Source organism: Numenius arquata, chromosome 10 (assembly GCF_964106895.1).
Source record: "Numenius arquata chromosome 10, bNumArq3.hap1.1, whole genome shotgun sequence".
NCBI lineage: Eukaryota > Metazoa > Chordata > Aves > Charadriiformes > Scolopacidae > Numenius > Numenius arquata.
Genome location: NC_133585.1, coordinates 50,440,493 through 50,462,614, shown reverse-complemented (window position 1 = coordinate 50,462,614; position 22,122 = coordinate 50,440,493). Strand labels below are relative to the sequence as shown.

Sequence of the window (22,122 nt, the reverse complement as noted above, 5' to 3'; positions counted from 1 at the left end):
TTTTAAGCTCTCTTCATCAATTCCACATGCCTTGAGAAGCAGGAAGAGAAATGACACTTCGGAAGAGAAAGAGAAAGAAGTTACTGTATGCATAGATGCAAAGTCAGTCTTTACTCTATAGCCTTCCTGAACAGAAATAAACAAGCAGATTCTGAAATCCAGTAACGAATTGACCTAGGAGATACTTTTCCAGGGTCACTTTGGTAGAGCTAATCCTGTGTTAGGTAGGATAAGAGACAGACTGGATGACCCCTTGAAATTCCTCCAACAGCTATTTGCTCTCATCCCTCTAGAATTTGACTTATCTAGAATGTTGAGAGCTACTAATATTTCATTCTGAGGGCAAAAAAGACTAGGAGGTTGAAGGGAGATAGAGTGAAACAGATCAAAATTTCCAACTATAAAAAAAAATGTCAATATATATTGTAAGTTCTTAAGTACCTTAAGTTATTTGCTTTAAGGTCATGCTTACATGTCCCATTGAGAATTCAAGTACCATTATAATGTCATAGATTGTTTGTCAGCCACTGCAATCTGCCAGGGAGAAATCAGACAGCAATTACAGTGGCTCTATAGTTCCCAAATTGCTGAAAATATTCATGTGAAACGTTTTTTCATTCTGGATAACTGCAACATCGATGGAGTCTAAAAAGACTTTCTGCTTCATGCAGGTGTTAATGATACCATTGGCAAAGCACGTCAGGCAGATTTGGCTTGACAGTCCAATAGGCAGTAACCTCAATCTCTTTTCTGAACAGAGATGATGTTGTCTTATGACAGTCATACTCCTGGAAATTTTGGGAGGAAGAAATCTGCAAAAAGTACCGTTTAGCTTAAAAGATGTGATAGTGAAAGGGATCACTGGCACAAAACAGTGAAGTCATTTGCTTGCTGGAAATGGCCAAATTTGTCTTTTGCAAACCATCCCTTTGCCTTTAGAAACCAGAAAAACCCTGGCTGCTTAGTAACATCAAGATAATCAATAGCAATAAGCAAAAACATTCAAAGATGGGGTAAGATGGATACTAAAATTGTGGAATAAAATCACCTGGAAATTAACTTGAAAACAACAAAGACAAATAAATCCCAGAAAATTTAGCCGTGAAAGCTTCTTCTGAACTTTGGGTTGCAATTGATGTGCACGGCTTTGGCCTGCCAGTACTCAAAGCACAGCATCGCCCACTTCATTCTGATGAAAAGCAGCTGCCTCTATTAATATGACTTTTGGTGACAATTCAAGCAGCGGAGGATAAGCCAAAGGGGAATGCAGTGTGTTGGAACTGATTTGGATTTTAGAGAAATCCATGGATTTGAGTGACTGCAACATGGGCACACTAGGCATGTAGATACAGTGACATAAGAAATCTTCCAGTTACCATTGCTGAAAATGTGTCTTAGGAACTTCATTTTGAATACTTTGTTTACCAGAAGAAGAGTCGAGTCATTTGAGCAGAAAGTGCCTTGAGCATCAGGATAGAAAATAAAATATATTTGTCTCTTCTTCTCAAGTGCAACTGGCACTGAAGCTAGTGTTTTTTTCTTTCCCTAGATGTTTAATACATCAATCATGCTCTGCTTTTGTGGAGGTGTTGCAATAAGATGAAGACAGAACTAGCTGAAGTAACTGACGCATTCCTGGGACTTGTTGCAAATTCAGTGGCAGCATTTTGTGTGTCCCTAATATTTTCTGCTCTCAAAAATATTTGAATCCTATATTCAGTTGAGTCAAGAAAAAAAAAAAAAAAAACAACTGACCAAAAATATCTTTATAATGGCTTTTAGCTCCAAGTATTCCAGTGGTGACTGGTGACTAGTATTCCAGTGCTGAGCCCCCCAGACCTGCAAAGCATTTAAACAGAAGTCAGCTTTGGGAATGAGCATCGTTTGACTGGGGCATTCACATCCTTAAAATGTTTGTGTTGAAATGGAACTGCACAGAGAAAGAACACTGTCTGAAGAAACAATAACAGAAAAATGCAGCAGTGACCACCTTCTTCACTTGTACAGAAAAGGCCATGTGAAAAAAGAAAAAGAAACTTCATCTGAGCCCCATGTAGGGTGGCTATTTTTGAGACAGCGGGAACCAAGTTTCCAAAAAGGTCCTTAGCAAACTGTAAAGCCTTGCTCACCAACCCAGGTTTTCCTGAAGTGGACAGATTGGACTGTCCCCGGTCAGTAGTTCCCACAACACAAAACATCCCTCCATCTCAGTGAGAGAAAAAAGAAGATGCTCACTAATAATTACAGATCTTCAGAACTCTATGCATAGAGGAGGTACGTGCACAGTCCACCCTTCAGCTGGAAAGTTTATCTCAAGCATACTCAACTGTCCTGTTCTTCTCTCTACTCTGCAGTGGCATTAGAGGAGCTACTTCTCAGTTCTTCTGAACTGCAGAGCCCCAGCATGTCAGGGACTTTGGTAAGGGGATGGGGAGAGCAAAAGGGGATTCAGAGAATGCAGGTGGGTAACACACATTGCAAAGCTCCAGTTCCTGCTACACAACTTCGCCTTTTATCTCTAGCACTTTCTCGTCCTGCTATGGGTGATTCCCATCCACCCTACACAGCTTGCAGCTCTAAACACAGATGTCTAGAGGACTGCTTGGCCGATCCCAGTGTCCTCTCTGAAGCCTCTGCAATGAGGTAAAGCACACCGAAAGCATGAGTTTTAAATGGCATTATCTGGAAATGCTGGAAATAAAGACTTTTTGCAGGGAGGCCACTTAATCTACCTGATAGGATTCAATCAAGTTCTGTTTTGGCTTGAGTGGGCCAATGTCATATTGAATAAGAAAATACCATAGTTTCTTACAGCTTGAAATTCAATTTACATAGGGAAAGATCATTACAGGGGGGTGTGTAACATCAGCTGCAGCTGACTGTCACAGCTGTTGGAGCTGACAACACTTATATCAGTTAAAGATCTGTTTGTTTGATTTAGAGCCCATTAAGGAGGAAACTACTAAACTCTGCAGTGGCACAGACACCCCATTTTCACACAACAAAACACGGGCAAGGCCCCTGCTATTAAAATCTACTGTGAAACTCTCAATTCAGGACAAAAAATCAGCACAGCTGAATTCAACGGGGCAGATGGCTCTGGATTTTCATTCAATAGATGAAATATGACACTGAAGTGAAAACAACAGTTTGAGATACTCAGTCCATTTGAAATTAGGTTTGAAGACAAATATATCAGTAGATGTATCCTCACATACTGAGAGGGCGGAAAATCTAAACATCTGCAGCCAAAGGTATGCAGGTGATAATTAAAAATGAGATTATTATTGTAAGGGATGCTGCTCTGGGCAATATAAAAGATGTCACATAACAGGGATATGTATTTCCCATAGTATATGACACACATAGTATATATACATAACATATATACACTCAACAGGCTTGTAGCCTACCACATCTCTTACCCAACTCTAATACAAGTCATAGCTGTGATACACATCTGGAATGAATGATCAACAGAGAATTCTAGAATACTGCCGTGATCAGACCTCACATAATAAATAGTTGCACGAACCCAATTCCTAATTATTTGATTGCAATCCTTTTAATAGGGACCTCTTTTTTGGTGCTCTTGCAATGTTTCCTACATAGAAGCTCAATCCGTGACAGGGACAGTATAAATAAGCATGCAATTGGTAAATATTATTCCTATTGCTATGTAATTTAGTTTCTGTTGTCATAAACATGTCTCTTTCATCTTTTTCCTATGGTTTAGAAAATACTTTTTCAAATTAATAGATAAGGCTCATGGAAATGAAAACAAAGAGACTGTTTCCAAATTCACACTTTCCCTTTATACTGGTCATGATAGTTTGAATATTTAAACCACGGTATATCAACAGAGGGACCACTCCGATGCTTTTTACAAAATCTGTTTACAGTTTACAGCTGTATTAACAAATCTCTGAGTCACACTAGCAGCTTGATTTGTGGTTTAGTCTATGCGACCTCAGCTTTACAATTTAGTTTCTTCAGGGACAAGATTTTGTCAGGACTCTCTCTGATTTGCTGTTGCTTTTATGAGAGAGAATATTTGGCTGCTAGTCCCAGACTAATACTTTAATGTAAAAAGCATGTTAATTCTATGATGATCACTTTTAAGTCAAAGTCACTCATTGTCTCTTAAAATTAATGTGATAAATGTGTCAGTAGAACAGAAACTTTCTAGGAAGTTTTGATGCCTGCAGTTTATGTGGCAAAGACCATAACTATAGTAGCAAGCATTACTAGCTTTTCTTCTAGTGATTTTAAAGCTACGGAACACCTATATTTTATGACTACGCTACACCTGTCGGTAGAATTTTCATACATGTAGTCACTGTAAACTCATACTTCAGCCTGCTTACAAGGACATAAACGGTTTTATTAGAAGTTTAAAAATTCACAAGCTAAGGGAGACCTGAATCTCTTACTATAAATCCGTTCCCAGATAACCTGCAGTCTCCTGAACATGGTCATCAGACATGCTGATCTTAGCAGAAAGCAGACAAAGCTGCTGTAAATAAGCAGCACTGCAGGCTTTCCCAGCATGTAAAGCAAAGTGAGTTTTGGCCAAACTGAGGGGCTGATCACTGATTTCACATGCATGCACTTCAAAGCAATGTTAACCTCATTAATGTGAGCAATCTTGGCAAGGAGAAAAATGCACCCCAAGCCCATCTCCCGCTTTCAGCAGAGTCCAGTATCTTCTGTGAAGTTTCTGATTTCAACAGTATGGAAAGCTATGGAAATGTGGTGGAATTGACGACAATGGTATTTCACCTGGTAAAACGGAGATTTTAGGGCCAGGTCTGTGATTATGAACTTTAGGCAATGGTTCAAGAAGTGAGAGAAGGTGCATTCTGGGGCATATTAGACATTATTTGAACTGTCGTTCGAGACACAAAGAGTTGAAATACCCAAAAGCTGTATTTTCACTGAAGCTAGGCAATATGAGGCAGAAAAGTCAACTAAACGGCGTGGCTAAAGGGGCTGACAGAAAGCTAAAAAATCCACATGAGCTTTTGAGTTTTTTATCACTAGAGACCAACTCATATTCTTAATTCGATGATCTTCATGATGTACGTTGACCAAAAGAGAGGTAAACGGAGGTAAGAGTTTTAAATGCCATTATATGGAAATGCTGGAAATACAGCCTTTTTGAAGGGAGACCACTTAATCTACCTGATTGTATCCAATACCTGTAATCCAGTAACAAATGTTTAGTTACAGTTATATTGAAAAGACTACACTGTAGTAGAACCCAGCAGATCAGGTGAACCGCAGCCTCCTGAACTCCACTAGCTTTGCCATTTAACTGATGCCTCTCAAAATGGTATGTTTTGGAACAATTCCAGAAAAAATAAACCCAACACCTTCTAATGTTTATCTTAATTGTATCATCTCATCTAAAGCCAGCTGTGCAAACTTCAGTAGGAAATTGCCTCAGGACACGATCATGAAAGAGCATCTAATTACACAGATCATTTCAAGGTAATTTTTCGAAGGTATATTGGGCATATATTCTCTGAATAAATACTTCTGTGAAAAAAATGGCATTTATAAGGAAGGATATTTGGAGAAAATCTCAAGTGTTTTCTTTTAAAGTTACCATTCTTGCAACATGCAAGGTACATTTTCAGCATTTCACAAGCTGCACAAAAATTGTTTTAAAAATGTACAGGAAGATCAAGACTGAATTGCAAACTGACAGACTCATAGACCACTCACAAAAGAGCAGGGAGAACACCAACCTTGAAAGTCAGAAATTAATATATGTAATTATATATGCAGAATAAGCACAACAGTGCACACAGCTGTCTCTATACAGACAAAAGTTTTGAAGTAATGGGTCATAAATGTGGAAAAAAAAAACCACAATCTGCCATATTCAGAACAGATGACTTACCCAAAAGATAAATTCACAAATTTCTGCCTCAAGTCTAAAATACTACAGAATAAATCACATAAAAGCTTGGAATTCAGAGAAACTTAGTATCCCTCACTGTATTTAGAGAATGTATCTCTCAAGCTTTATATAGGGACTGAAGCCAACGTATTGCATTACTACGGATACTTATTTTATAGAGATAATAGGTCTCCCTCAGATAAGGTAGTCTGACATTGTGCTTGTAAGATGTGAAGGGATCCAAAAAGCCCCAGGTGAGATGACCTTAGTGGAAGCAACAGTCCAGAATAAGGACAGTTCTCAATACTTCTTCTTGAAAAGTTCTACAGTACCACTGAAGCTGAAAAGCTTCCTTTTTGCTAAGCCTAAATATGCTAAACTAGGCATGCTCTGAACAAATGCATCCATCACTGAAATAAATGTAATTGTGCAATGTCTGAAATCCTTTGAGGGGCTAGGGGCATTTCTGAGCATTCCACATTTGTAGTGATTTATATACTCCTTTAAAATACACAAGTTTCAGAAAAATGGATTTTGGTCAATAGACTCAGAAATAAACCCACAAAGGAAAGAACCATAAGTAGTGTGAATTTGTTATGACAAATGTTAACAACACAGCCCTAAGGCACCCTCCCAACTACAATTTGTATTAATCGTGAAGATCCCAACATAGCTATTAAGAAATAAGAAGAATCTATGCACTTACTCACAAACATTTAAGATCAAATAATCAAATAGGTGGTGAAAACAAATGAACTATTCTGAATAAGGAAGTAAATATTGACAAAAAAAGACGAAGAATCGGCTAAACTGGGCACACATTTTTTCATATTCTTTTGGGGATAAAGTCAACTGTGGAACAGTGGAATGCATTGACAAAAGAACTAAGAGACTAATTCAGGGATATTACAGGCATCCATGCGATAGCTGAGGACATGATACAAACTCAGAGAGAATATGAGGAGGCACTGAAGAAGCAGTGACAGAAAAGAGCAAGTTGCATCAGATAACATCGAGGACATAGTGAAAGAAATCAAATACATTTACTGTATGTTCTCTCCATGGAAAACCAAGCGGATTGACAGAGAAGCTGCAGTCACAGTCTGGTACAAGGGTTCTATTTGGCATAGAGGTGCTGTGGAAGATTATATTCCCTGCACAGTTACTTCAGGTAAAGAATCACGGACTGCCATGCTGAGACAAAAGACTGTTCCACAATGAAGCTGGGAAATGTTCATGGGAACATGAAAAAGTATTGGAACAAGTAAATTCAACAGCAGAACTGGGATGCTAGACACAAGTAAGTATCATTCCAACAGTGAAGTCCAAAAATGGCTTAGGAAAAAGGAGACAGACAATTGTAACATAAGAAAGAAACAGATTCTCAGCTGAAAAGAAATTAGTTACCATTGCATAGGCCTCAAAGAAATACCAGCAAATCTCTAAACAATGTGGGTCAAAATAAAACAGACTGCAGTCAATTCCAGATGATACTTAATTTTCTTGGAATATACTCCCAAGGTTTTGCTGTACATTATTTCAGTTTAAAAAAATAATTGATCTTAAAGTCCTGTTCCTATTTCAGTTTGTATAAAAGGGAATCAAAGACATCATCCTGGTCCTCTTCAAACATATGATTAACTCTGCCTGTAGCATTCCTATACATAACTGCCTATTTCATCTGTATCTTAAATCAGCATGGGATCCAAAATGTTTCTTGTCCTGGACTAATTTTTTACACTGTCCAAGTCTCATTTACAAAGTGTTACAGAATTGTACAAAACTTCACAAGCTCTGAAAACTGAATTATCTGTAAGATCCTTTGGCATCTGTGGCACCTTCAGTTCCAAAGCCAAAGACCTTGTGTCCAGTTAGATTTGGACAGAATCTTTTCCAGGCAACACAAGGGTTCTTAAAAGAGTCACTACTTTTAACTACAGCTGAGTCCAAATTTTCTAATACTAGAATTTTGAAATTCCAATATGGGTGGAATTTTTTGATCCATACTCAGAAAGGTCTTACTCTTCATATTTCATTATGAATTCTGTCGCCTATTTTTTGGTGTCAATAGCTTGTGCAATGTATACACTATTAATGCTTGAAGAGCTTTACAGTATATCAATGAAAACAGTTTAGATTAAAACTATTAAGAGTTAGCTGTATAATTAAAGTCACTGGTGACAGAGGAAACTTGCAGTGATTTTTTTTCTGGATTCACAAAACTAGCAAATAGGAATTTCAGGTGCCTACGAGTTTCAGGCTCAAAATTATTCTACCATTTGCTCCACTTTACTGAGACTCACATTAATCCCTTTTTCTACACCCCCTCCTCTCAGAACAGTGCCAGTACACCATGAAATTTTGAAGGCAATGCTGAGTCATTAAAATAAGTAATCTATATGGAAAATTAACAAACCATCAGGTACTGGTTTAAACAGATTAAGTCCAAGCAGATTTTTTTTTCCAGTGGCCATAATCCAAACCAGAATTTGAAACAGCAAGAAGCAAAGAACATTTGTCAGTAAATCTAAGACACTTGCAGAATATTACTGTATTTTAGATGCTTCAAATTTATTTTTTCTCTACTTAAAATTCTTAAAATTTTCTCTACTATAAAATTCTTATCTTTTGAAATTGTTCTGACTGAAGTTATATTATTGCTGCACTTTCTTTCAGATACTATTAGTAGTTATTAACTGGAGTGCAATCAAGCCTATCTACCTATGTAGGAAAGACTTACCTCCATAGCTGAACATTCCTGGTATTTCACAATGATTTGTAAACTGAAGGGATTTATGTAGAGGCAGAATAAATAGGAAGTGCTGAAGTATAATCTTTAAAGTAATTGTTTACTAAGTGTAGTCATAGTTTAAAATTACGTAGGGTTTGATGTAGAAAATACATGTAGAAAAGATTGCCTAAGGACTGCAAAAAGCAGTAGAAGCCAATGGATTTAGCTATTCTCTACACTGACAGGTTGAAAATCATGACATAAAGCAAGATCTGTGAGGACATCTAAAGAAATGTAATGAATTATAAAATTTGGCTTGGAACAAATATGGAAGGAAAGACATGACAGACGGAAAGACTAAAAAAGAGGAGAATAGTGCTTAAAGCAAAAGTCCCTTGGTGAACAAGAAATAAGAGGTCACAAGTACACAAGTTCTCAGAAATTTAGTATTCAATATATTGACACAGACTGAAAGAGAAAGGTCACTTCAGAACTCTGAGTATGGATATAGAGTCAATGAAGGAGGACTGGGAAGATGGTTCTGGAAGACGATAAGGAAAAGGGCAACTGATGCCCTTTCATTAGAGCTTCAACATAAGATTTTTTAAGTCTGATCCAGTGAAGGAGCACAAATAACATTGGAGAGCTTGCTGCCATTTGTTGTTGAAGACCTGTAAGAACAACCTAAAGCTGCTGGAAAACTCCAGAGAAATAAAGGGCAAGAGAAAAGGACAGAATGAACTATGCCCACTTACATTCATTATTGAGCACTTTAGAGCATGCTGGATAACATGCAGTTTTGTTTTAGTTATGAGCAGCAAAATGTTTCATTATCCCTGTCAGATAATGAAAAGTTTGAAGAACCGAATCAAATGGATTCCCTTAATACTGCCATCTAAAATGGCCAGACACCTATTGGAATCAAGATGTCCTGAACAAAAGAGCAGGTCCTTCTGGAAAGCCTCCTTGTGACAAGGATTATGACAGTAGGACAGACCTAAGTACCCATGTTAAGTACACACAAAAAGAGAGCAGTAGCTTACTTCTAACAACTAACTCCACACTTAACACCTGTGAGAGGAAGGTTGGTTTTAGGATTACTGCCTAATTAGTGCCCTACTATAGCTGACTTTAATCTAACTTTTCCAATTATACTGTATTCCTAACTCATCTGACTCTTTTCTTACCTCAGTAGAGGCTCAGAGTTTCTGAATATAGAAGGCATAATATTACTTTAATTTACAGATGATCATTAGACAATCCTTTATTTCCAGTAACATTCCAATGTATTAAAAATGTCAATTTCTTAGTGTTTCTAAAAAAAAGTAGTTGGTCACATACTACCTTTGTACTTATCACATGACTATGTAGAAATGGGCCTACAACATAAATTCTTAAAATAATGTTAATAAATATGGCTTCAGAATGGGTTTTAACTTACATTAAACATATACTGAGCTGCCAGCCGGTGTTACTACTGGAAATTCTATTTACTTTATTGGAATGCCTGTATAAGAGCGTAGACGCCCAAAAAAATCACAAGCAAATTCACAATTTGGAGATTTATTTGCAAGACAAGCAAGTTTAATGTTTTTGAGTAAAGTAAGCAAACATTCTATCCAGTCATCACAAGGAACGGTCAGCAATTCAAAAGTCAGAAGCAGGTGAAATTTGAGTCTGATCAAGAAAGTTCTCTGAGTAAACATGGGGACAGGAGATAATATGAATATTAGAATATCTGAATATAAGCAAAAGATCTTAGAAATCAATTCACTGCTTTGCTGGTAGTCTATGAAGTTATCTCTGCAAAAGAAAGATGTGCTCAGGGAGCTAGAGTCCAGTAAGCATTCTGGCAGGAAAGCCCTGAGACTGCAATAGCTCGAGAAAAGTAAAAGAGAAGACCCACTAGAAAAGCTTACAATCACTACTGTGACAAATGGGATACCCCAGTACAAAATAAGCACCGACAACAAGCAGATTGCAAATTCTACATCCACTAGGTTGCTTCAATTTAGTTTATTTGCTTCGTTTTTTTCCATTCATACTTCTGCATTTACATGCTTGTCAGATTCAGCCATATCTTTAGGGCACGTTTTAGATAACGGTTGCTGCAAGGAGTATTAACAAGGTGCAAGTGCAAGCTTTGTATAATCTACCCTAGATTGTCCCTAAGTATGCATTAGAAATTCTTACCAGGAATAATTGCAAAAGCAGCACTCAACCTCCTTTTAAAACGCTAGTATTTGTAATGCCCCCAAGAACAATGCAGCATCTCAGTATTCTATTATTACAGAGTGTATAAAAAACAGCTTTCACAGAATATGTAATGGATCCCATAAGGGAGAGACCCAAGTCAATAACAACTCTAAAACCTCTTTGCCTTCCAGACAAAACCTGACAGATCTACCCTCAATGGAAAAATGCAGGGAAAAGAAGGAAAAAAAATAAAAAAGAATATTTCAGCAGCCAACAATTTAACAAGGATAGTGCAAAGTTATTCTTCAATACAGGAGTGGTCATAGAATGGTTGGAGTTGGAAGGGACCTTAAAAATCATTGAGTTCCAACCCCCTGCCACGGGCAGGGACACCTCCCACTAGACCAGGTTGCTCAAAGCCCCATCCAGCCTGGTCACCTTCATGCCATCTTCAGCATAATACCCAGTGGGTATGGATTGTCCAAAGAACAAGTGAAAATGTATGATGAACAGAAGCAGGACAAATTCCTAGGAACGGCCAAAAATAATCGAACAAAAGTGGGTACGTTCAGTAGATACAAAATATTGCTGCAGGAGAGCATCTATGAACAAGACAAGTATTATGCCATAAAAACTATGAAAATCAAGGCAGGTTTCCAGCAACCAACAAAATGTTCATCGTTGACAATCTTATCAGGCACTGCAGAGATTCCCAGTAGTGGGATACACTGAATGGGCAAGAGAAAGGAATCAGAAGAGCTGCAAAAAACAGGAGTAGGATGTACACAAATTTGTAAGAGAAGCTGCAAAAGAAATACCCAATTATTTGCTAAAAACAAGGTTTGAAAACATTTGCTGAAATAATGTGCAAGAAAATCTGACTGCATTTTGAGCTCTGCATTAGACATTAAATATATGCAAAGACACAAACTTGGTTCTGCTGCCTTCTCCGTACTTACCAGTATACAGAGGAGATTAAAAGCTGTTTTACCCAGCCTGATGGGGATTACTGTGTTAAGTCTGTAGTTCTGGCTGCTTACATGCAGAATAGTTAGAATGAGCTTGGCCAGTGAAAGCTCTGTTTACGTGACACCGACACAAAAGCCCCTGTGGGAGCTGTTTCAATAAGCATGAATTACAGACACATTGAAGTTGTTCTAATTTGTACCATGAATTAAACCCACCACCTCTGTCTGGGTGGAGGAAAGATAAAGAAACATTACTGCCCCTTCTTCCTGTCTGACATGCTGAATATTGGTCTCCTACATGAGAGATCCTAATTTCTAGAGAGAACGTGTATATTCCCAAGCAATATAAAAAATGTTACAATGTGCCAGTGGGTGCTGCATTATGAAACAAAAAAAAAGAAAATTAAAAGGTACTTTCTAAAAAAATACCCAGATAATTAGAAGTGTTTCTAGATGCATCTATATCTGTAAATTCATAAATTCAACGTATACCACAAAGCGCAACAACCTTTGGTACAAGTTGCTTCTGCAGCATCGTAAAAACCAGTAGGATTTACATATGCTTTGATATAAATGTGTTTCTGTTTATCCCTAGAAGAAGACATAGCCAACATGGAGAAAATCCTTAGCAACAGGTTTTGGAAATGTGTTACATCATCAGGAAGGGAGAATAAGATGGGTGTATGAGACACCGCAGAGATTTAGTACAGTACAGTACAGTACAGTTCTTTAGACAAGAAAAAAAATAATCAAGAGGAGAGCTGAAAAGATTGTGGTCGGAGATAGGCCAATTGATAAGAGAAACTTCCAAAGGAACATCATACATGGATACCATGATGTCATATTTGGCAACAGAACCGCCAGACAATCTGTACAATGAGGCTACAGCAGCAAACCCCAAATTCTGCAATTTATTCTGCTTAATCAACATATTAAAAAAACTGCAAGTTTCTAGAAAGCAGAAGAGGACAAGGATAGTATCAAGGATAAACTGACATGATCTGACCAGACAGCTAGCACAAGCAAACTGTCCTTGACCTAAGTAACATAATAGCCATTAGTTAAACAAAACAAATTTCAAACCCTAGGAAGAACAGCATTGCGGTAGTAGATGGTCTTTTGTGTTCTCTTTATTCCCAGGGGTGTTCTTGAAGCATCGATTCTCAAACTTAATTGCTAATTGACCTACTATACGTGAAATTGTAATTGGCTTCCCATGATGCACCCACCTTAGGATACATAGATCAGGCACTTAACGTACAACGACCCTGATCTGTGATTGGCTTTATTGCAAGGGTATCGGTGATCGAACAAAAACCCTGTTCTGACTCCAAAGTGATGGTAAAGACTCCTCTACCTACCACACTTTGATTTTAAGGCTGTTATAGGTGTAGCAGCCTTCTTACTCATGGGCAAGCATCACTGCCAAAAAAAGTGAAAGGAGACAGGCTCTGACCTTGGCAAGAGGTTTGCTATTGATTTCAGTAAAACCAGGATTTCGCTTTTAGGGAAGGTATTTCCAGAGATGGGGCATTACTCCTGGGGGCAGTGCTCTCTCTCGCAGAAAGGGAAAGGTTAGTTTGTAAATAGACTAATAGAATTTGATATCCACCGTTTTTGGACCAGGAAAATGACACCCAAGAGACGGTGGTTTTATTCTCATCTCTCATTAAAAGAGCAGAGAGATGTTAAGTAACATTGGTACAATAGCAAAAGCAGAAAAACTGTCAGAAAATACCTTTAGGCAGTGAGAATACCCTTCCCAAGAGGAAAAAGGTATAACTTAGGGAGAAGAGTGATTCTGAAATTATTTGTATGAACACCTACCACACCTGGAAATTGGACTTGATGATCAAGAAGGTCCCTTGTTCTAAGTGAGAACTGATTCAGTAACACGGATCCAGGGAAGGTGGGGAGATCTAATGTCCTAAAGGAAATGTGGGGAATGTGGAAAACCTAGGTTTTGTAAAGTAAGTTGCAGTTATGTGAACCTGCATGTTAAGTGCAGGCATTACAGAAGGCAGGTCCCAGAACTACAGAGCCAGAGATAATCTGGAGACATATCTTTAATGTAATTACTATAAGACAGAACATATTAACGCAAAATACACCTAAACTGTTAATAAAAATGTGTGGGTTTTTACTTACAGGCCATTATTTCGTCATCCAAAATGCAGAAAAATGCAACTCAAGTAACTGATTCATTCACATCTATGCAGGCTTTGATTCTTTATAATATGCAAGTCCTACATTTTGAACAATACCGAGTCTCAAAATAAGTGCCTGGATGCTGTTACTCAAGAAAAAAAAACATCTAGAGTGCTGAAGGAGGATAAAAATGCATTGCAATTCTTCATTGTACAAGTGACTTTATGATGTTTGACTGAAGGGGCAAATAGTGGAATAAGGAAAATTCACATAAATAGGTACCTTTCTTTGAGTATCTCTTTCACCACTGAAAATGAAATCACTTCTTTTGTCCCCAAAGACAGGGAAAGCGTCCTTAAAAATCAAGTAAGACTAAGGAGTAGAAAACTCAGTCAGGGAAACAGGATCAAATGAAATTCATAGCTACTACCAGGGGGGAGAAGAACATTCATGATTCTTCCCCAAAACACACATACAGGTAGTATCTGCTGAAACTTCTCCAGGGTGTGATTGGATACCAATTTTCAAGGCTGATCCCTGTATTCATGCCCATTCATCACTTTGGCCAACGGTTATAGAATTGGCCATTATGTCACGCTAAATAACATAGTACTGACTGTTGCACTATAACCCCCTGTGGGCAGCTGAAATTAGTTTTGCTAACCTTGCATCTGTACCCCAAAAGCAAAGTCAAGGTGATACAATTTAAATAGACCTTATATTTCAGCATCACATGTGAAAATCACACGTGCATATCCTGTAGAATGGGGATTCTGTAGGCCTAAATGGAAATACTACATATACTGCCCAACTTACGCAACAAGGGTAGCTACACAGTCTGTATGTGTGTGTAGACAGAAAAATAATATAATTAACCTGAAACCATCCATAAACCTTTCCAGCTGCTTAGTATGTATTTGAATAGAGAATTCCAGTGCTTGGTCACACAGCGCAGGGTCTGAAGTCAGCTGCTTGTGTTCTCTCTTTTGTTTTAGAGAGTAGGGGACCTTAGGAGTTCGGGGAGATTAGAGAGTCTGAGTGAAGCATTGAAGGACTTTCTTAGAACTCTAGCAATGGAAAAGATGAGGAGCTCCCCACCTCCTACCCAACCCAGACAACTTAATTCAAGCCTCTAACTCAAGTATAGATAGGACTCTGAGATAATCTACAGCTGCATTTTTATGATCATCAATTAGGTAATAACTATTCTTCAAAAAGCCTATCTAACTATATGACCTGGTACTACATTAGATCATTTATAAAATGAAAAGCATGAGCTGAAAAATCTTTTACTTCTAGTGCAAGGTGTTTCTTCAAGGAAGGGGTGGAAGCTTGTCTTCTCTTCATGGATAACAAACTTCATTTAAAAAAGAATATAGGAACGAAGCTTTGTAGACTTACTGGTCAGTTATTACCACAAAACTATTTAGAAGCTACAGAAGTCACTATTTAAAAGCTGTAAATAGACTTACTGATTATACCTTTGTTTCTGCTTGAAAAAGAAAAGATTAAGAAGTTTGCAGCTTGCTTAACACCTAATTTAAGGGTAATCTTTTTTTGTATATTTTATCCATACTTAAAACTAAGTAAGAAGATAATCAGCCCTTTATTCTGTCACGTAAGGTAAGAACCTTGGTTATCCCACTGAACTGTATTACTGCCCATTTTTGTGACTTCAGGAGGGCTAGATTTTGAAAGAATGATTCTTTAGTAGCAACATTTGTATTATTGTCCCAAGCACTACTTAACTACACGTGTTAAGTACCTGTTTATTTGTTCATTAAATAAGCGAACATTAAAGCGTTAGCAAATTGTGTTCTGTTACCCTGAAGAATTCTTAGTAACACTTGTCCTCCTGAAACGGAGGTTGGTAATTAGTTCTCAGGAGTGGAAAATACGGAATTTGAGGCAGCTCCCAGATGTGAGCAGAAGAAAAAACCGCCAACAGCAAGGATGACAAGGTTCTTATCGAGGTTGCAAAATTAAACTGTGATGGATAGCATTGGATTGACACTGCAACATTTTTACTGCCCTAGGAAAGCCAGCCTCATTGTACAAACAGAGCGGACATTGTCACATCAGCACTGGATGTCTATTGTTGGTAGCATTTTCTGTCACTAAACTAGACTTGCTGATGATGTCTTATGCTAGAAAGACATGAAGTATCTGTCATAGCAAGACAGAAAAGAAATAGATAAGAGTCGAAGCAGATCAGAAATTGCTAATGAAAAGATTAAAGATGAAAAAAAATCATAATGAGAAAAGTGAGAACCCCTCAAAAAAATAACCTAAAAAGAGATAGCAAATAGTATAGTGTCTCAGTACCATTGTCTACTGGCAGCAGCAAACCAGAAAAAGCAGTGCCTCTAAAAACTTCAGAATGCAGAATCTTGCAGAAAGAATAAATAGCTGAGTTTGACTTGATATTAGTACGAATATTATATATTAGAAGAAGATATTAGTAAGAATAGAGTATTAATTATTTGAAATATACATCTCTACATTTGGTCATTGACAGCACAGTGCCATTGAAACAGGCTTCTGAAGTAAATCTTTGATTCAGTAAATTATTCAATCAAAACCAGTCTGAGGAACAGCTTTATTTAAACTGTATTTTTACGCTCAGTTCTGTTCAACAATTGGCAGAGTTCAGCATCTCCACTAGACATTTTCCCTTCTCCCAAACAGCTTACCATTTTTAATACTGGAAGTTATTCATGTCTGAAATAATGTTCATTGCCACCAACATCTCAGTTTTCATCAGAACCCTGCATTTGTGCTACAACTTGATCTTCTACAAGTTATCTCCCTTGAGTCAAATATTTGTCGGGCTACCCGTTTTCTCTCAGGGCACAAAAAGAAGTCCAAGGATCACCTGTGACAAAAACAATGATTCCATTAGTCTGAATTCACAACAGCAGGTTCATTTATTAGATGAAACAATCTTTAATAGAGCATTTCACATTATCATTTTAAAACTAAAAAACAAAACATCATCAAGAACAGTCATATTCTGAAAAGGCTGATGAGATCTCCAATCTGATCATCAAAAGATAGTTCTATTCATATATTTAAAATTTATATTTTTAGAAAATGCACTAAAAGAGGAAAACTCTTCAACTAGGTTCTTACAGCACAATAAAATTCTTACTGTTAGATCCCATCCCCTAGTTCTGCAATGGCTGTATTATTTAACAAATATTGGATTTAAAAAAGAAAAATAACCCTAAGTAGCTGTGTTGCTTAGTTCTTCCATAAGTGACTTCACCGATCTTACAGATTTTGGTCAAGGATTACTCTTGAATTCATTACTCTTTTGAGCACTCACAGAGTTGTCTTTACAGAACTGTTTGGACCTAATGCAGCTGAGGCAGATTTAGCATTTAGACATTGGGTTTTCCCTTTTTTATTGCCATTTCATTCAGAAAAGTTGTTAGCACACACGCTTAAGTTCAGGCATGCGCTTAGCCCTGGCGAAGTTAACTGTATCTTGCTGCTCCGCAGGGCCCGGGGGCCTGAGTGTCAGACTTTCTCTGCCTTCTTCACCAGTAACAACAAAGCTTTTGGGCCAAGGACATGGGAAACTGGGAAAAAGTACAAAAGCCCAAGTGCGTCTAGCACAGAACAGAGGTGGGCGAGAAGGGGGTGAAGGCAGCTTTCTGCCCTGAGGTGGTAGGAACTAGTTACCAGTTTGGCACCACTCCCTGTGTTATCCCAATTGGTGTCAGGTATTAGCAGACAGGACAGGCACAGAAGAGCGAGGGTGAGACTGCTTGGGCTCTCTTCTTGCCTGCTGGAGGCTCCCTTCCAACACCCTTTCCCTCTGTTGGAGAGAAAGTCAGGGCACCTTTGGACCTCAGCACATAAGGCAGCCAGGAAAAATCAACCCACCAGGCCAAGAGAACAATTGAAGAGAAAGAAGAGCAAGAGGAATAATAGCACTCAAGAGAGCTTGCTTCATTGACCTTAAGAATGGCCCTGCAATCAAAATAGTACCCAAAGTACTACAGAGTACCCAAATCCCCCTGTCACCAAAGTGCATGTTAACTGAGATTTCAATGTAACAAGAGGAAAACTAATCTCCATAGTCAAAGACTTACAACTGCTCCCTCGCCTTGTTCTTGATGCATTGTTTTTCTTGGTGTGGGTAACAGCAAAGGCATAAGGATACCAGCAATCACTGAATTTGTGCGTAATATCACATAAATCACTTTAAATGGTCTCTTTAGTTTTCTGAGATGCTCTAATCCAGTGTTGATAGTTTCAAGTAAAAACTCCACTTGTTGCAACAAGTACTGGTAGTTCTTTAACCCACCTTCCCTAAGGCTAGTTATTTCATTTTTCCAGGAAGGAACTGTTGAATGACCTTTTTTCAGATATATGAATATTAGCAATGGAAAACAAAACACCTTAGGATGATTTACACCAAACTTCTTTTTAAAGTGAGCTATTCTCATTCTTTCTACAATTAATTATTAAAGCAAGCACATCAAGTTCAAGCTGCACAAATGTGCTATCAAGATATGGGCATTAAAATCCTTATGCCTTGGATGTTTCCCTTGAATTTTATTTCAAAGTCAAAAGGTCACAGACATCATCATAAACCAAATTCAGTCGTTGTGTAGGCCAGCATTAAATTCCAGCCATTCCCATCAGGACTGAATTGGTGGCAGGCACCTGTTAGATTACAAAGTCACCATAAAAAAAAAAAAAAAAAAAAAAAAAGAAAAAACAGACCAGAACTATGAAACATATTACAAGTCAGTACATTAAATAAAAGAGGATCCTACCAGTTGCATCATCAGCTTCTGTGTCTAGAAGAGCATCTACTGAAGCCATGCTTGTGACTATGAAGGAGTCTGTAGTATCAGACACTCCTCGCTTGCTGAGACCAACTTCTTTGAGATACTGACTTCTCTGCTTTGATCAGTGTCTTTTACTAACCTTCTGACTGCCAGGAAGGTTACACCACTTGTTGAGAAGGTTTTTCTAGGCTTTTCTACTATTCCCCAATGCACTTTTTTTTTTTTTTTAACTCGTAAGTCCACAGGTTCAATTTGTAGTTCTCTTCCAAAAATATTTATATAATAGGGAGTGGGACAGAGATGCAAGGTGGTTTTTCCCACCAAATCCACCTTTTTGGTAAAATGTTAAATACTCCTTATTTCTGTTAGTCCTCTCTTGCAAAGGAGGAAGAAAGTCTTCAGTGAGATACTTTTAATTTCTTCAGGAGGTATCTTCTGTTCCTCCCTGACCTTTTTCCGGTGGAATTTTCATCCTGTGTCCTTTTTCCTCAATAAATGTGCCAGCAAGAGACTTATTAATATAGGTTGTTGTAAAACGAGTTTATTTCTTATTACAGCTCTGTAAAAAGTTGTAACTGTCTTTATAATTAGCAAGTTACAGATTAGTTGTATGTATAAATCAGGTAATTTTCAATGAACTATCTTCCTGAATAATCTGAATTAACATAAGGCTTAGGACACTCTTCTTCATACTCACAAATATTAGGCCAAGGTTTTCTAAATACTTATGCCTCCTTGTAAAATTACTCACCTGAGTAACCCCTTCTTAATTCAATGCCAAGTGTAATAGCGGTGCTCACATAAGGAAAGTTATGCCCAGGCATAGGTTTTTGCAGGATTAGTCAAAAACACTTTGCACACCTTTTAGACGCTTACTATGTTCTTTCCAAAGTCTCCTTTTAACCATGTACTAAATAATAAAAAAAAAAAAAAATCTTTACTTTGAAGAAAACAAAGACTTTAAAAACGTGTTGCTATATTTTTTTCCTAAAGCAGACTATAAACTATTTCCCCATCTTGTGCCAAGCATCTACTTGTTTTAAAGTAATCCTTAATTTCAGAGGGTAAACCAGTATCTAGTTCATGTTCCAGTCTAAAACAATTTATGTTCAGAAGAATGCTCTGTTCCCCTAGCTGTAGGAGGTAACTGTTGCCAGTTCGCTGCAGCTCTTAACAGCCACTATGACAGAAAAGGCAAGAACAAGAAATGCAGTAAGAGTGAGGAAGTGAGCACGTGTCGGGATTCAAGAGGGATTATGCGAGATCTACAGCACAGAATACGCACACGCATAAAGCCCAATGATTCAGCTACGTTTCCAGAAAACAGGCACCACGTTTATTTCAGACTTATTTCCAGACATGTCTGCATTGCAAACTCCCCACAGAAGTGCTAAAGTATATATTTTGCAGTTAAGGGGGAGGACAACATCCCCCTTTCCCCTGGAGTAACCCCAGCAATAGGCCTATCTCAAGCTCTCTCCCTCCATCTGAATATCTCCCAGGGAACGAGGGTAGCCCAAGCACTGACTTGGGCTCCTGGAGTCTGATTCTTCTCTCATACATATAGTATTGCAGTGTGTAACCCTGCCAGCTCCAGTGAATGAAATTTCTGTCAATGAAAGCAAGGAGAGAATATAGCTTTTAGAATTTACATCAGTGGCAACTGTCAGGAGAAAAAAAAAAAATCTGTTAGTTTTGATTTTGATCCTGTGTGCTGGCATTCTACTACAGCTGAATAAAACCGAGATGTACAATCTTTGAATTACCCGAGTTAACCTTCAAACATTAAGCATGCCACTGTTTGACTGTTTGCTGGAGTCCAGTATTAGCCACCTTTATTGGACTACCTTATAATAAAGCCCGGGCTCAAGTTCTCCCTCAGACGAATTTTAAACAACCAACTAATGAACTTGGCGGAGTAATAATAAAGAACCTGACAGCCAGTTGTGGAAAAAAAAATAAAAGCAGCACCTCAGTCATCATGGAGTGAAATCCTGCTTTCATTAACAATGCAGCTCTCTTCACATGCTCCCACATTTTTATTTTTTTTTTTTTCCCTACGAAAGATGCATAGGGTTTTGAGTGCACAGATTTGGTACACGTGCGCAGCAGCTGGTCTGACATGATAAAGCAGAATGAATCTGAAGAAGTTCCTGCCTGTCTGCCCAATAATCCATGAACTAAGAGGGATTTACTCAATGGACCATCACAGAATCTATCCTGTCAAAATTAGAGATTTATTTTTTTTTAAAGAACGTGCCTAAATCTGTTTTCTGTCAGATGTTTCCCATTCCCCAAAGACCTAGATAGCGAGTAGGAGGTGAATAAAGAAAATGAAATGACTGTCTTGGGTTAGCTGGGTGTTTTTTCTTCCTGAATCCCGCAGTGTTTGTAACTTAATATCTGCTTGATTTGAAGCTCCAACCGTAGTATTTGTTACTGGGAGCGTTTCTGTAACTCAAAAGGAAATCGATCAGAAGATCCAGCATGCACAGACACACGCTGGCTGCCACAGCATCATCCCCCAGTCCCAGGTCTAAATTTCATTCTTAAATAAGGCTCACTTGCTTTTTTTTTTTTTTTTTTTTGCCAGGTGGGAACTGTCGGGAGCTAAAAATAGCACCACGATCCAGTGGCGGGCGCTAAAAATACCCTTCACCCGCTCCATCACCGTCTCGGTACCAATGATGAAGCCCTTGGCATCTCCCGCAGCCTGCAACCGCTGGATGAAGGCAAAGCGCGCCCAGCCCTGGAGTTCCGCGCCCGGACAAAGTTTTACCGGCAGACGAAGAGGCCACCGCGGGCCACCGCCTCGGGATCCCCCCTCCCCGCCGCCCCTTACCCGCGTTCCTCAGCTTCTTGTTCCGGTAAACCGAGAGGATGACCAGGAGGTTGCCCAGCACGTCCACCACGATGGTGAAGATGAGGATGGCGGCTAAAGTGGAGGTCACCCAAGGCGGGCGGCGCGGGGTACCCTCGGCCGGCGGGTCCCGCGGGAGGACGGTGCTGTTCAGATCGCTCCCGTTCACTCTCATCCTGCCGGTGGGCAGAGCCGGGGCGGCGGCGGGGAGGGGGTGTACGTCCCGACCTCCCTCCGCCGCGGGGCTGCCCGCCTTAGGGCGGAGCGGGGCCGGCGGGAGCGGGCGCTCCTCCCATGGCCACCGCCGCGGTTGGGAAGTTTCCCTGAAGTGTGCATGTGTGGCGGCGGGACACTTTTATAGCCTCTCCCCCCCCCCCCCCCCCAACCCCCCCGCCCCGCTCCTCTCCTCTCCGCTCCGCCCGCCGCCGCCGCCGCCGCCAGGTGACACCGGGCCGCCCCCGCGCCGGCACGTGCGCGGCCGGGGCTCCCAGCTGCCGCCCGGCGGC

General features: G+C 39.1%; 1 protein-coding gene across 1 annotated transcript in view; it reads right to left on the bottom strand.

The window, feature by feature from the left end:
• Nucleotides 1-21,791, bottom strand: part of MTNR1A (melatonin receptor 1A) — a 50,369-nt gene extending 28,578 nt beyond the window's left edge. The window contains exon 1 of the mRNA XM_074154641.1: nt 21,599-21,791. Within this exon, the coding sequence (XP_074010742.1) occupies nt 21,599-21,791 (193 nt within the window). The remainder of the gene's footprint in view (nt 1-21,598) is intronic.
• Nucleotides 21,792-22,122: the final 331 nt, after the last annotated feature.